Source organism: Nyctereutes procyonoides, unplaced genomic scaffold (assembly GCF_905146905.1).
Source record: "Nyctereutes procyonoides isolate TBG_1078 unplaced genomic scaffold, NYPRO_anot_genome, whole genome shotgun sequence".
NCBI lineage: Eukaryota > Metazoa > Chordata > Mammalia > Carnivora > Canidae > Nyctereutes > Nyctereutes procyonoides.
The window spans coordinates 49,347,122-49,364,505 of NW_026575125.1; the positions used below are offsets into that span (position 1 = coordinate 49,347,122).

Sequence of the window (17,384 nt, forward strand, 5' to 3'; positions counted from 1 at the left end):
GCCTGTGTTCTCCTCTAGGATTTTGATGGATTCTTGTCTCACATTATTTATTTATTTATTTATTTATTTATTTATTTATTTATTTAGAATTGGTCATGAGTGTTTTTTTTTAAGATTTTTATTTATTTATCCATGACACACACACACACACACACACACACAGAGAGAGAGAGAGAGAGAGAGAGAGAGAGAGAGAGAGAGGCAGAGACACAGGCAGAGGGAGACGCAGGCTCCATGCAGAGAGCCTGACATGGGATTCGATCCCGGGTCTCCAGGATCACACCCTGGGCTGAAGGTGGCGCTAAACCGCTGAGCCACCAGGGCTGCTCTTGTCTCACATTCAGATCTTTCATCCATTTTGAGTTTATCTTTGTGTCTGCTCTTTTCTGATTCCACACAAATCTTAAGATGATTTGTTCCAATTCTGTGAAGAAAGTAAGTGGTATTTTGATAGGGATTGCATTGAATGTGTAAATTGCCCTGGGTAGCATAGACATTTTCACAGTATTAATTCTGCCAATCCATGAGCATGGAATATTTTTCCATCTCTTTGTGTCTTCCTCAATTTCAGAAGTCTTCTGTAGTTTTTTTTTAAGATTTTATTTATTTATTTATGACAGAGAGAGAGAGAGATTGAGAGAGAGAGAGAGAGAGAGAGAGAGAGAGGCAGAGATGCAGGCAGAGGGTGAAGCAGGCTCCATGCTGAGAGCCCGACGTGGGACTCGACCCTGGGTCTCCAGGATGACACCCCGGGGTGAAGGCGGCGCCAAACCGCTGGGCCATCGGGGCTGCCTTCTTCTATAGTTTTTAGGGTATAGATCCTTTACCTCTTTGGTGAGGTTTATTCCTAGTATCTTATGCTTTTGGGTGCAATTGTAAATGGGATTGACTACTTAAGTTCTCTTTCTTCAGTCTCAGTGTATAGAAATGCCACTGATTTTCTGGGCATTGATTTTGTATCCTGCCACACTGCCGAATTTCTGTATGAGTTCTAGCAATCTTGGGGTGGAGTCTTTTGAGTTTTCTCTGTACAGTATCATGTCATCTGCAAAGAGGGAGAGTTTGACTACTTCTTTGCCAATTTGAATGCCTTTTATTTCCTTTGTTGCCTGATTGCTGAGGCTAGGACTTCTAGTACTATGTTGAACAGCAGTGGTGAGAGTGGACATCCCTGTCTTGTTCCTGATCTTAGGGGAAAGGCTCCCAGTGTTTCCCCATTGAAAATGATATTTGCTGTGGGCTTTCCGTAAATGGCTTTTAAGGTGCTGAGGAATGTTCCCTCTATCCCTACACTCTGAAGAGTTTTGATCAGGAATGGATGCTGTCTTTTGTCAAATGCTTCCTTTGCATCTATTGAGAGGATCTTGTGGTTCTTGTTTTTTCTCTTGTTGATATGATCTATCACATTGATTGCTTTTTGAGTGTTGAACCAGCCTTGCATCCCAAGGATAAATCCCACTTGGTCATGGTGAATATCTTCTTAATGTATTGTTGGATCCTATTGGCTAGTATCTTTTTGAGAATTTTTGCATCTGTGTTCATTAGAGATATTGGCCTATAATTCTCCTTTTTGGTGGGGTCTTTGTCTGGTTTTGGAATTAAGGTGATGCTAGCCTCATAGAATGAGTTTGGAAGTATCCATCTCTTTCTATCTTTTGGAACAGCTTTAGTAAAATAGGTCTTGTTTCTTCTTTAAACATTTGATATAATTCCCCTGGGAAGCCATCTGGCCCTGGACTTTTGTGTCTTGGGAAGTTTTTGATGACTGATTCAATTTCCTCCCTGGTTATTGGCCTGTTCAGGTTTTCTTTTTCTTCCTGTTCCAGTGTTGCTAGTTTGTGGCTTTTCAGAAATGCGTCCATTTCTTCTAGATTGCCTAATTTATTGGCGTATAGCTGTTCATAATATGTTTTTAAAATTGTTTGTATTTCCTTGGTATTGGTTGTGATCTCTCCCCTTTCATTCGTGATTTTATTAAGTAGAGTCTTTTCTCTTTTGTTTTTAATAAGGCTGGCTAATGGTTTATCTATCTTATTAATAACTCTTTCAAAGAACCAACTCCTGGTTTTGTTGATCTGTTCTACAGTTCTTCTGGTCTCTATTTCATTGAGTTCTGCTTGAATCTTTATTAACTCTCTTCTGCTGGGTGTAGGTTTTATTTGCTTTTCTTTCCCAGTTCCTTTAGATGCAAGGTTAGTTTGAGTGTTTTGAGTTTTTTCAAATTTTTTGAGGGAGGCTTGTATTGCGATGTATTTCCCTCTTCAGACCGTTTTTTGCTGTATCCCAAAGATTTTGAATGGTTGTATCTTTGTTCTCATTCATTTCCATGAATCTTTTTAATTCTTCTCTAATTTCCTGGTTGACCCTTTCATCTTTTAGCAGGATGCTCTTTAACCTCCACGTGTTTGAGTTTATTCCAAATTTCTTCTTGTGACTGAGTTCAAGTTTCAAAGCATTATGCTCTGAAATATGCAAGGGACAATCCCAATCTTTTGGTATTGGCTGATACGTGATTTGTGACCCAGTATGTGGTCTATTCTGGAGAAAGTTCCATGTGCACTTGTGAAGGATGTGGTATTCAGTTGCGTTTGGATGTAAAGTTCTATAAATATCTGTGAAATCCATCTGGTCCAGTGTATCATTTAACGGTCTTGCTTTTTGGAGATGTTGTGCTTAGAATATCTGTCATTTGCAGAAAGTGCCATGTTGAAGTCTCCCAGTATAAGTGTATTATTATCTAAGTATGTCTTTGGTTATTAATTGATTGATATACTTGGCATCTACCACATAAGGAGTATAAATATTCATGATTGTTAGGTCCTCCTGTTGGATAGATCCTTTAAGTATGATATAGTGTCCCTTTTTATCTCTAACTACAGTCTTTGCTATAAACTTTAATTCATCTGATATGAGGATTGCTACCCCTGCTTTCTTTTGAGGACCATTTGAATGGCAAATGGTTCTCCAACCTTTCATTTCTAGGCTGTAGGTGTCCTTAGGTCTAAAATGAGTCTCTTGTAGACAGCAAATAGATGGGTATTGCTTTTTTATCCAGTCTGAAACCCTTCGTCTTTTGATGGGATCATTAAGCCCATTCACGTTCAGAGTTACTATTGAAAGATATGAATTTAGTGTCATCAAAATACCTTCAGTCCCTGTTTTTGTGAATTATTTCTTTGGGTGTCCTCTTTCTTTTCCAGAGTCCCCCTTAATATTTCTGGCAGAGCTGGTTTGGTGGTCACATATTCTTTCAGTTTTTGCCTATCTTGGAAGCTCTTTATCTCTCTTTCTATTCTGAATGAGAGCCTTGCTGGATAAAGTATTCTTGGCTACATGTTCTTCTCACTTACGACCCTGAATATATCCTGCCAGCCTTTCCTGGCCTGCCAGGTTTCTGTGGACAGGTGTGCTGTTAATCTAATATTTCTCCGCATATAAGTTAGGGATCTCTTGTCTCTTGCTGTTTTAAGGATTTTCTCTTTATCTTTGGAATGAGCAAGTTTCACTATTAAATGTCGAAGTGTTGAACGATTTTTATTCATTTTATAGGGGGGGCCTCTCTATCTCCTGGATCTGAATGCCTGTTTCCTTCCCCAAATTAGGGAATTTGTCAGCTACGATTTGTTTTCATACATTTTCTGGTCCTCTGTCCCTCTCGGTGCCCTCTGGAACCCCAATTAAATGGAGATTTTTCCTTGTGAGGCTGTCATTTATTTCCCTTAACCTTTCCTCATGGTCTTTTCATTGTTTTTCTCTTTTTTCCTCAGCTTCCTTCCTTGCCATCAATTTGTCTTCTATGTCATTCACTCGTTCTTCTACCTCATTAACCCTCATCGTTAGGACCTCCATTTTGGATTGCATCTCATTTAATTGATTTTTAATTTCGGCCTGATTAGATCTAAATTTTACAGTCATGAAGTCTCTTGAACCCTTTATGCTTTTTTCCAGAGCCACCAGTAGCTTTATAATTGTGCTTCTGAATTGCCTTTCTAACCTCGAATTATAATCCAAAATCTGTAACTCTGTGGGAGAGAGTACGGTTTCTGATTCTTTCTTTTGTGGTGAGGAGTTCTTTCTAGTTATTTTCCTCAGTGCAGAGTGGCTAAAAATGAGTTGTGCTTGTTAGAAGCACAAACTCTTCTCCCTGTAGTGTTCCAGCTGTTGTCTCTTTAAATCTCAGGTCAAATTCGTAGGTTTTCAGGATGATTTGAAAGTTATCTAGGTAAGTTGGTGGGGACAGGTGACTTGGGGACCCTACTTCTCTGCCCTCTTACCCCACTCCTTGAATTTATTTTTGTGTATGGCAAAAGAAAGTGGTCCCATTTCTTTCTTTTGCATGTTGCTCTCCAGTTTTCTCAGCACCATTTGTTGAAGAGACTGGCTTTTTCCTATTGGATATTCTTCCCTGCTTCGTTGAAGATCAATTGACCACGTAATAGTGGGTTTGTTTTTGGATTTTCTAGTTTGTTCTATTGATCTAAGTGTTTGTTTTTGTCAGTGCTATACTGTTTTGATTACTACAGCTTTATAATACAACTTAAGGTCCTGACTTGTTATGCCTCCAGCTTTGCTTTCCTTTTTCATGGTTGCTTTGGCTATTGCGAGTCTTTTGTGGTTTCATACAAATTTAGTATAATTTATTCTAGTTCTGTATAAAATACTGTTGGTGTTTTTATAGGGAATAGAATTTTCAATGAGAGAGAGCACACACATGAGCAGGGGTGGGGGTGCAGAGAGAGAAGCAGACTCCCTGCTGAGTGGGGAGCCCGACATGGGGCTCAATCCTGGTACCCTGAAATCCTGACCTGAGCTGAAGGCAGATGCTTGACCAACTGAGCTGCCCAGGGACACTGGGAATAGGATTTTCTATATACAATATCATGTTATCTGCAAATAGAAATAATTTTATTTCTTCCAGTCAGGGTGCTTTTTATCTCTTTTTCTTCCTTAATTGCTAGGCAAACATGTCCATTACATTTTTGAATAGAAGTGGTAAGAGCAGACTTCTTTTGCTTGTTCCTGGTCATAAGGAGAAGAAATCTTTTAGTATTTTACCATTTGGTATGGTGTTAGCTGTGAGTTTTTCATAGATGCCCTTTATCAGATTGAATAAGTGCCCTTCTATTCCTAGTTTTTTGAGCATTGATAGAGTTACTTTTAAGATGTTTATTTATTTATTTATTTACTTGAGAGAGTCAGAGTGAGAGAGTGAGTAAATTGGGAAGAACAAAGGGAAAGAGACAAACAGACTCTATACTGAGCACAGAGTGTGACATGGGGCTTAATATCTTGACCTTGAGATCATGACCTGAGCCAAAATCAAAAGTCAGACACTTAACTGAGCCACCCAGGTGCACCATGATAGAGCTACTTTGGATAACAGTGTGACATTACTTGATAAATTTGAACTTAACCATATCCAACCACCCAGCAACTTCACTCCTATGTATATACTTTGGAAAAATGTTTTTGCATTTGTATGCTAGTAGAATTGTACAGAAACTAATGCCATGATTGTTCAAAATAGGAATTGGGTTGAAAATAACTTTGGTATCTAAATTAGAATAGGTAAATTTTGATATACTCATGCAATGGAATACCATACAGTAGTTCTTCTCACACTTGAGCATGCATAAATATTAATTAGTTTTCCTATTAAAACACAGTGTTCTTGAGGCACCTGGGTGGTTCAGTGGTTGAGCCTTTGGCTCAGGTCGTGATCTCGGCTCCTAGGATCGAGTTCTGCATCAGGCTCCCTGCAGGGAACCTGCTATTCCCTCTGCCTATGCTTCTGCCTCTCTGTGTCTCCCATGGATAAATAAGTAAAATCTTAAAAACAAACAAAACACAGTGTTCTTATTTATTTTCTTACTAAACAAGTACTAGAATTTATGTTGAAATGGAAACTTTTCATAATGCAAATCAATAATAATTATTTTACCCATTTTCTTAAAAATAATACATATACACAATTTATAGGGCCTACACATATTTTCTGATTCGGTAGATTCATGGTGAAACCTGCATTTCTAATAAGTTTTTAGGTAATGCTGATCAAGGAATCCTTTTTGAGGACTATGGTATATAGTAATTAAAAGAAATAAATTCTCTGTATCAACATAAATGAATCTGAAAATCATGACATTGAATGAAAGAAGCAAGTCCAAGAAGAATTTATATTTTGTTTAAGTAAATTCAAATGCAGGCAAAACTAAACAATATATTGAGTATCTATAAAGAAGAGAAAGGGAATTACTGCACAAAATTCAAGGTGGTATTTACCTTTGTGGGGAAGACAGGGAGTTATAAATGGGCAGGAGTATACAGGCGGCCTGTAATGATTCTGTTCCTTTACCTGTGTGATTAGTGCATGGGTGTTTGTTTTATCATTATTCTGTAAACTATGCATATATATTTTATATAATCGTGTGTATGTGATAAACTTCACACTAAAATATGGCAAAATTATCTTTAAAGCTCGCCTGAAAACTGGATGACAAATAAGAGGCAGGATACGGGATCCCTGGGTGGCGCAGTGGTTTAGCGCCTGCCTTTGGCCCGGGATCGAATCCCACGTTGGGCTCCCGGTGCATGGAGCCTGCTTCTCCCTCTGCCTATGTCTCTGCCTCTCTCTCTCTCTCTCTGTGTGACTATCATAAATAAATAAAAAAAATAAAAAAAAGAGGCAGGATAAGTTAAGGAAGAGCTTCATACGAAGCCAGCATATTACAGTGGAAAAATTATGGCCTTTAGAGTCAGAAAGATCTGAATTCAAAATTCAACTCTACCACTTACCAACTATGTCATTGTGTTACTCCATCTGGGCCTCAGATTTCTTATCTACAGAACAGCATTTATAGATACCTTGCCTTGAAAATTCGTTGTACCTGGATCCTTTTTTCCAGTAAGTGTTTGGCAAAAAGAAAAAAAAAGACAAGTAGAAATCTAAGGAATAAGAGTGAGAAAAGTTACAGAAAAGACAAGGATATATATTTTTAAAGATTTTATTTATTTATTCATGAGAGACACAGAGAGAGAGGTAGAGACACAGGCAGAGGGAGAAGTAGGCTTCCCGAAAGGAGCACGGGGAGCCCAATGTGGGACTTGTTCCTAGGACCCCCTGCCCATGCCCTGAGCCGAAGGCAGACATTCAAATGGTGGGCCACCCAGGCGTCCCAAGGATATTAATTATAGGGAGAAAGCTGATAGATTTAATGGATAGTCAGTTATGATTTCTGAAAGTGTAGTTTCAAGAGACAAGGATAGATCTACAGTGCAAATGTTCATAGAAGTGAATCGATGATTATACAATGAAAGCAAAGTATTGTCCACTCTCTGGAGTTGTTTGGTAATGAAATCAAAGGGAAAATCAGAATGTCAACTTGTGTGAGTGTAGTAGACTAAAGGAAAACAGATCCTGCCAAGCTCTTGAAGACCTGTACATCTCTGAAGATAAAAGGGAATTGAATCTAAGACCTATTCACCAACAATGTCTGTTAGGAAATGTGTCAATGCAATAAATTAAAATTTGCAACCTTGGTTTATTATTTGTATTGATGGCATCTCTTTTCGCAAACCCTTTTAATACCAGTGCATACTTTCCCTAACTTTCCATTCTTAAGGCATTTCACACATAAATTGCTATAATTATTTGCCACATTTGGAACTAAAGAGTACAATGTTCATGTAGAGGCTAAATGGCTTTGTAGAAAGAATGGTTCTCTTCTGTGGACCTATACTTCACTTTTAATTTGTGCCAGCTGTTTAAAGATGTATCCTGTCAGGCAAAAGTGGAAACAGGCAAGAGACCACAGATAGTGTAGAACCAGCTAACAAGGATTTGGAAAAACCATTTAGAGTACATTGTTATTAATAGTAAATATAACAGGTATATCCTATAGTGAAGAAAATATGTTTTCATTTTATTCAGCCATGTTTCCAAAGGACCTCAGTTGTTATTAAAATCTCAAAAGAGGGATCCCTGGGTGGCACAGCGGTTTGGCGCCTGCCTTTGGCCCAGGGCGCGATCCTGGAGACCCGGGATCGAATCCCACGTCAGGCTCTCGGTACATGGAGCCTGCTTCTCCCTCTGCCTATGTCTCTGCCTCTCTCTCTCTCTGTATGACTATCGTAAATAAATTAAAAAAAATTAAAAAAAAATCTCAAAAGAAAGCAAGTATAATTGACATGTGGAGTTTTACTCATCAAATCAAGATTGTGGCCTTACGTTCATGCAGTTTAAGTGTTGATCCTGCCATTAAAAGCTTGCCACTCAATCAAATGTTTAAATTTTTTTCCTTGTGTTATTTCATTTAGATTAAATAAAATATCAGAAAATATCTTCAGTGATAAACTGGATTTTATTATCTGATCTTTTATAATTTCGATTTTCTTTGATCATGAGTCATTCTGCTATGGTTGACTAAAACAGGCAATTGCTTGAAAATTGTCTTTTACATTCTACAGTTTTAATGTCATTGTGATTTCTGTTTAAAATAGGAACATTTAAATCCATCTGGGCTTTTCTTAAAGATGAAAATCCTCTTGAAGAGTGAAACAGCTAATGAAGAACTGCTTGGAGGTATCATCTCTGTGTGTGAAGAACACACAATTTTGAAATATCATTACCAGTTTGTTGAGTATAAGATCTCTTATAGTATGCTAACAGTAAGTGCAATTTGATGGTGACTGAGAAGGAAATTGATCACATGAGAAAAAGAGAAGCTTGTTAGCTAGGAAGAAAAAGAGAAGAAAGAGCGAATAGTTGCAAATTTAATAGGTATTTAACAAGAGCTGAATAAAAACTATCAGGGTTTGTTTGTTGGTTTTTTCGTTTAGCAAAAATTGCAACTGCCCTTTTGAAGTTGTGCACCATTGAAAAAGATTAACTTTGGATGGAATAAGCCTTTGCTGTGCTTTGCTTTTTTTTTTTTTTTAAGATTTCATTTAGTTATTCATGAGAGACAGAGAGAGAGAGAGAGAAGCAGAGACATAGGCAGAGGGAGAAGCAGACTCCATGCAGGGAGCCTGATGTGGGACTCAATCCTGGGACTCCAGGATCACGCCTGGAGCCAAAGTCAGACACTCAACTGCTGATCCATCCAGGCGTCCCTGTGCTTTACTTTTTGTAATTACTTGTATAAACATTATAATTACTTGTAAAAACATTTTCTTTTTCAAAATTCTTTTTTTTAAAGATTTGTTTATTATTTTAGATGGGGGAAAAAGGAAGAGGGAGAGAGTCTTAAGCAGACTCTGCTAAGCGCAGAGCCTGACATGGGGCTCAATCTCACAACCTAGAGATCACAACCTGAACTGAAACTAAGAGTCCGATGTTTAACTGGCAATGCTACCCAGGTGCCCTTTTTTCAGAATTCTTAGGGTCTAAAATGTATACCTCACAGAGTAAACATCCTGATACACATCTTTGAGTCATTTGGCAAGTCACTTAACTTTTCTGTGCTTCAGTTTGTTTACCTTTAAAAGAATTACAGTGAGATGAGCACTGGGTGTTTTACTGTATGTTGGCAAGTTGAATTTAAATAAAAAAATTAAAAGATTTAAAAAAAATGTCTACTTCATTGTGTTATTTTGAGAATCCTTGAGAAAATGTATATAAGGCATTTAGCAGCATGCCTGGTGCATATTTAGTGTGCCAAACCTGTTACCTATTATTGTAGCTATTATTATTATTGTTACTACTACAAAAAGTCTCTCTATGCACACTGGCCCCTTAACAGTATTTCAATTATGTTTAGCCATAAAAATAATATAAATTCTTTTGATATGCATATGCTTTATTTTTGTAATATAAAAATATAGTTGCATTACAGAGCTGCATTATTTTTATTTTTACTATATAAAATTATATGCTAGTATAACTATTTCATAAGTAATAACAATTTTTTTAAAGATTTTATTTATTTATTCATGAGAGACGCACAGAGAGAGAGAGAGGCAGAGACACAGGCAGAGGGAGAAGCAGGCTCCATGCAGGGAGCCTGACGTGGGACTCTATCCTGGGTCTCTAGGATCAGGCCCTTGGCTAAAGGCGCTAAACTGCTGAGCCACCCGGGCTGCCCAGTAATAACACTTTTTAATAAATAGGATAGTAATCAAATTTGGTAGTAGCTCTAAATTTAGTGCTAATTTAGTACTTTTGAAACTTTGTGACCTCTAGAATTTTAGCTAATCAGTAAAAGACCTTAGAATCTTAAATATATAGAGGATTCTGTATCTCTAGGTAGCAATATCATCTCAGTATACACAAGTTGAAAAATGTTAGGAACCAGGAAGACAGCTCCACTTTTATATAATTTATATTATATATAAATATAAATGTGGAGGTGACTCCACATGTCAATATGGGGGTGAATAAACCAACTAACCAATTAGAGGAATAGGCTTAACTCAAACCAATACAATATAGGAAGAGCAGAGGGATTATGGAGTCACCTACTTTAAAGTTCATTAATTTTAGATTAGAATCCCCCATTACAATATTTATCAAAATGCAGATAAAAAGCAGAGTTTAAAATGAAATTATTCTTTACGGCCATATTGTTTTTATTTAATCTAGTCTCTTGATATTCAGAGTAATGAAGTCACAATGTCAGATTACAAATTAGGACACTTCCCTGATTCCACATTTTCTATACCTTAAAATATTATCTTTTATTTTGTTGTATTGAGAGAATGTATGAGGCTTGCATTTTTGTAGTCTGTTCATTTCTTTGCTAGTGGGAAGTACTTTAATCTTAGAATGGTCAATTTAACTGCTGGCATTAGAATTTCACTGGTATTTTTTGTGGTAGAAAAATGTGAAAAAAAATATACAGAAATTTTTTTTTATTATGAAAGGGTAGCAAGGAACCCCTTAAGGAAACTTTTGGAAAATATTAGAAATATCCATAGTCTCACCATTCACTGGAATATAAGTTCCTTGACAATAGGGATTTTTGTGTATCTTGTTCACTGCTGGGTTCTTAACAGCAAGCATAGTCCTGGCACACAGAATATACTCCTTAGGTATTTGGTAAATGAATAGTCTGAACACAGTCTTTTTCTAGCAGCTTGATAATTTATTTTCAACATTTTCTCTATTTTGGTTAAATTTGTTTGTTTTATAGAATTTTGACCATATAGTACATTCAGGCTTTATTTTCTGATTTTTCACTTCCTAATCTTAGAAACATTTTTCATACTAGAACATATTTACTTTTTCTGTGTTATTTCATATTCAACACTTTTAATGGTTTTTGTAATAGTTTATCACCTGCTTATAGTGGACACTCAAGAATATATTTCCTTTTTATTATTATTATAATCTACTAATTTTAATATATTTGCTTATAGACATTTTCCATTATTGCAGATGACTTTTCAGAAGTACACTTTTTGCAGTAGAGGGAATATGTAATAATAACAGTAGCTGTCATTTATTGAATGCTTACTAAGTGCTAGGTACTTTGCTATGTAATTTACATTCATTATCTCATGTAACCCTCTCAACAAACCTAAGAGATTAGTGATATATTCCCATTTTACAGATGACGCAACAAAGGCACAGAAAAACTAGTAACTTCCCTGTAGCCATATAGGTGGCAGGTGGGTTTCAAATATGTCTATCTGACTTCAGGTATCAAGCTTTTAACCACTGTGTTCTTAGCATACAGTATTGCCAAGTTGCTTTTCAAAAATATTGTACGAAGTTACTATGCCATCCATAGAAGAGTACCTGTTTCACTACATTCTTGCATTTGATGTTACTATTTTATAAAAAGATTTTGATAAATTATTAGGTATATGGCATGGTATATGGAAAATGTTTAGAAAGTTGATTTTGGACAGAGGGAAAGTATTGAAAATTGCTAAGCTTCCTCAGAAATGAAACTGATATGATTATTTCATTTTTAATCTTTTTTAGCTGTCATGGAAATATTACATCTTGACATGTCTCTAGACTTTTGTCTGAATGTTGCTAAACTGCTGATGGATCATGAAAGGTACAGTAGAATTAGTTTTCTTTTCTCTAAAGACATATTTTTAAATATTTTCTTTTTTTCAAAGGTTTTCATTGATATATATTGAATATATCTATTTATATCCATCTGTATTCACAGAGCACCACATCGGCCATTGTGCTGATCAAATTAGAAGATGGAATTGCTTACTTAATGATTTAAATAGTCAATAGTCAAGTTAATTTTAAAATTTACCTTAAAATTTGAAAAATAAAATGAGAAAGGAATAAGGTAGTCAGGGCTGTATAAAATAGGAGTTAGGCCTAAGTTAACCTACAGGGCAATGTCATGTAGAACAGGAAGGCATGAGCAAGTGCAGTTCTATGAGTAATACATCTCTCTGGCTCTCTTTTTATGGGATTATTAATGTCAAAAGGGACTTTCAAGTATTTACAGACCTCTTAATGGTTCCCAGACTTCAGTATGCATCAGAATTACTAGGGAATAAGTACTTGAAAAGATGCTCAACATCATTAGCCATCAAGGAAGTACAAATCAAAACCACAATGAGAAACCACTTTGCACCCACTATGATGGCTATATTCAAAAAGACAGATAACAGATGTTGGCAAGGATGTAGAGAAATTGTAACCTTCATAACACTAATGGTGGGAATGTAAAATTGTGCAGCTGCTTTGGAAACAGTCTCTTAGTTCCTCAATAAGTTAAATAGAGTTACCTTATGACCCAACAATTCCACTCCTGAGTTAAATAGGAAAGGTGTGTCCATAAAACACATGTGATGTTCATAGCAGCATTATGCTTAATGCTTTACTGTGGAAACAATCAAAATGTCTATTTTTTTAAAAGATTTTGTTTATTCATGAAAGACAGAGAGAGCTCTCTGACAGAGACATAGGCAGAGGGAGAGGCAGGCTCCCTGTGGGGAGCCTGATTCAGAACTCGATCCCAGGACCCCAGGATCATGCCCTGAGCCGAAGGCAGATGGCTCAACCACTGAGCCACCCAGGCATCCCTTACAATTATAATAATTATTATTATGTTTCTACAAAGCTGAAGCACAAAATTTTTTCTTACATACAATTGATACACATTTTCCAGTAATTTCTAAGGCTAGTTCTGCCATGTGGTAACATCAAAATCTTTTATTTTACAGTTCTTCCCCACTTCATCCTAACGTTGTTCATTAGTCTGATCACTTCTAGTTCATAAGTATGGTAACTGGAAATGAACACAATACTACAGATGTGGTCTAACCAAGAGTATCTACTTTTCATTTTTTAAATGTTCTAAACCTGCACTATCCAATATTGTAGCAACTAGCCACATACAGCTATTTAAATTTAAACTAGCTAAAATTAAGCAAAATAAAAAAATTTAGTCCCTTAGTCACCCTAGATGTATTAGGTCTCATTGGCCACGTGTGGTGAATGGCTATAGCATACTAAACAGTGCAGATAGAGGACAATTCCGTTATCATAGGAAGTTCAACTGAGCAGCCCTGTTCCGGAGCCTGTTTCTTTTAATGAAGCCAGTGTTAAGATTAGCTCTTTTCTCACAACCACAACACATAGTGAATTTACTGGGCTTAGAATATTAGGTGTTTGCAATATCAGTTGCTCTTATCTCTGAATTCCATGTCCTTTACTTTTATGATTGAATAAGTACCCAATGGCCACACTATAAGGAAAACTAGTTCTTTCCTGTTCTGTGTTTTTCTCATGTGGATTTTTTCTCTGTGAGTCTCCTTTACTACTTACACAAAACATTTCTTGTCACTAAATATGTGGAGGTTTTCCCCCACACCAAGCAGTTATCTGTGACACTAGTTGGGTGTCCTACAATTCAACTCAATTCTGACACTATCTACCTGGCGAATAGCATCAGATCCCACAGGTTAAGGGCTTGGTCTCACAAGACTGCCCCCTCCCCACATACTTCAGAAGCCAGTTGCAAGCCTAGGTTATCATCTGTTTTTGACCAACTGGATATATATATATATATATATATATATATATATATATATATATATATATCAGAGAGGTTCTAACACCTCCCTCCTCAGGTTCAATTAGTTTGTTAGAATGGCTCACAAAGGGCAGCCCGGGTGGCTCAGTGGTTTAGCACTGCCTTCAGCCCAGGGCGTGGTCCTGGAGTCCCGGGATCGAGTCCCACATCAGGCTCACTGCATGGAGCCTGCTTCTGTCTCTGCCTCTCTCTCTCTGTCTCTCATGAAAAAATAAATGAAATCTTAAAAAAAAAAAGAATGGCTCACAAAACTCAGGGAAACACTTAACTTATATTTACCAGTTTATTGAGGGATATGATAAAGGATACATATGAATAGCCAGATGAAGAGATACATAGGGCAAGGTCTGGGAGAATTTTGTGCACAGGCACTTCAGTGCATATGGAGTTGGGGTGTATTACCCTCCTGCTATAAATGTGTTTACTAACCTGAAAACTCTCTGGACTCTGCATTTTTGGAGTTTCCATAGAGACCTCTATATGTAAGCATGATCAATTATTAATACTATTTCCAGTCCCTCTCCCCACTCTGGAGGATTTGAGGTAGAGCTAAAAATTCTAAGCTTCTAATCATGGCTTAATCTTTCGGGTGATAAGCCCCCATCCAGAAGCCACCCAGAGTAACCTCAATAGAATGAAAGATGCTGAATTTATAGGAGTTTTAGGAGCTCTGTGTCAGGGATGAGGTAAAAAACAAATATTGGAACAAGAGATGTTCTTAGTGTCTTATTACTTAGGAAATGACAAGGGTTTTATATCTCTGTGCTAGGAACTGGGGGCAGAGATCAATATATATTTTCTATTATTCCACATAAATATTTTTTAAAGATTTTATTTATTCATGAGAGAGAGAGAGAGAGAGAGAGAGAGAGAGAGACAGGCAGAGAGAGAAGCAGGCTCCATGCAGGGAGCCTGATGCGGGACTCGATCCTGGGACCCCAGGGTCATGCCCTGGGCTGAAGGCAGACGCTCAACCATTGAGCCACCCAGGCGTCCCTATCCCACATATATTCTATAAGCTATTAAGTTTCAATCTAATTTTTATAGCATGTTTTTTTTCAGTTCTAATCCTGTGAATTTTGATTCTGTCATATAGTGTTCTTAACTACTCTTCCCAGTTTATGTTATCTTCAGATTTTGTGGGCATTCCACCTGTCTTCATCTCACTCACAGAAGCAAACTTTCTCTTAAAGGACATGATAGTATATGTTTTAGATTTCTGGACCATGCAGTTTCTTTTTCTTCTAATTTTTTCTTCAAATTTTTATTTAAACTCTAGTTAACATGTAGTGTAATATTGGTTTCAGGAGTAGAATTCAGTAACTCATCAATTACACACAACACCCGGTACTCAGCACAACAAATGCCCTCTTTAATACTCATCACCCATTTAGCCCATCCCCTGCCCACCTCCCCTTCATCAACCCCGAGTTTGTTCTCTATTGTTAGGAGTCTCTTATGTTTTGCTTTCCCCTCTTTTTTTCCCCCCTTCTCATACATTCATTTGTTTTGTTTCTTAAATTCCACATGCAAGTGAAATCATGGTATTTGTCTTTCTCTGACTTACTTCACTTGTATAATACTCAATTCTCCATCTACATCTTTGGAAATGGCAATATTTCATTCTTTTTTATGGCTGGGTAATATTCCATTGTGTGTGTGTATATATATAACACATCTTCTTTAATCCACTCATCACTTGATGGACATTTGGGTTCTTTCCATAATTTAGCTATTGTTGGGGCACCTGGGTGGCTCAGTGATTGAGCATCTGCCTTTGGCTCAGGTCATGATCCTGGGGTCCTGGGATAGAGTCCCACATCAGCTCCCCATGGTGGGGAGCCTGTTTCTCCCTCTGCCTATGTCTTTGACTCTCTAATGAATAAATAAATAAAGTCTTTTTAAAAAATTTAGCTATTGTTGATAATGCTGCTATAAACATGGGGGTACATGTGCCCAAAGAGTTTGCCATCTGTGTTCTCCTCTAGGATGTTGATCGTTCTGTTTTACACTTAGGTCATTCATCCATTTTGAATTTATTTTTGTATATGATCTGAGAAAGTCATCCAGTTTCATTCTTCTACATGTTGCTGTTCATTTTTCCCAACACCATTTGTTGAAGAGATTGTCTTTTTTCCATTGGATATCCTTTGCTGCTTTGTTGAAGATTAATTGGCCATATAGTTGTGGGTTCATTTCTGGGTTTTCTGTCCTGTTCCATTGATCTAAGTGTCTGTTTTTGTGCCAATACTATACTGTCCTGATCACTATAGCTTTGTAATATAACTTGATGTCTGGAATCATGATGCTTCCAGCTTTGTTTTTCTCTATCAAGATTGCTTTGGCTATTTGCAGTCTTTGGTGGTTCCATACAAATTTTAGGATTGTTTGTTCTAACTCTGTGAGAAATATTGTTGGAATTTTAATAAGGATGGCATTAAATGTGTAGATTGCTTTGGGTAATGTAGAAATTTGAACACTGTTTTCCGATCCATGAGCATAGATTCCATTTCTTTGTGTCATCTTCAATTTCTTTCATCAGGTTTTATCTTTTTCAGGGTATAGATCTTTTACCTCTTTGTCTAGGTTTATTCCTAGGTATCTTAAAGTTTTTGGTGCAATTGTAAATGGGATTGATCCCTTGTTTTTTCTTTCTGCTTCTTCATTATTGGTGTATAGGAATGCAGCTTACAGGTGTATAGGAATGCATACAGATTTCTCTAGGTTGATTTTATATCCTGCAACTTTGTTGAATTTGTGTATCAGTTCTAGCAATTTTTTGGTAGAGTCTTTCAGGTGTTCTACGTAGAGAATCATGTTATCTACAAATAGTGAAAGTTTGACATCTTTCTTGATGATTTGGATGCCTTTTATTTCTTTCTGGTGTCTGATTATTGAGGCTAGGACTTCCAGTACTGTGTTAAATAACAATGGTGAGAGCGGACATCCCTGTCTTGTTCCTGACCATAGAGGAAAAGCTCTCAGTTTTTTTCCCCACTGAGGATGATATATATGTGTGGGTTTATTTCTGGGCTGTTTATTCTATTCCATTGATCTATGTGTGTGTTTTCATACCAGTATCATACTATTTTGATTATTGTATCTTTGTAGTATAGTGTGAGATCCAGGAGCATGATACCTCCAGCTTTATTCTTCTTTCTCAAGATTGCTTTGGCTATTCAGGGTCATTTGTGGTTCTATATAAATTTTAGGATTCTTGTTCTACTTCTGTAAAAGAAAATGCCATTGGTATTCTTTTGTTATTTTTTTGATATCAGGGTAATACTGGCTTCATAAATAAGTTTCAGAGTGTCCCCTTCTCTCCAGTTTTTTGGAGGAATTTAAGAAGGACTGGCATTTATTCTTTAAATA

At 36.8% G+C, this 17,384-nt stretch overlaps 1 protein-coding gene across 1 annotated transcript in view; it reads left to right on the forward strand.

Annotated features, from left to right (window-relative positions):
* TEX11 (testis expressed 11) overlaps positions 1–17,384 on the forward strand; it is a 360,742-nt gene that overhangs the window by 109,904 nt on the left and 233,454 nt on the right. Inside the window, exons 11-12 of the mRNA XM_055338036.1 lie at positions 8,500–8,581; positions 11,927–12,005. Of these exons, the coding sequence (XP_055194011.1) occupies positions 8,500–8,581; positions 11,927–12,005 (161 nt within the window). The remainder of the gene's footprint in view (positions 1–8,499; positions 8,582–11,926; positions 12,006–17,384) is intronic.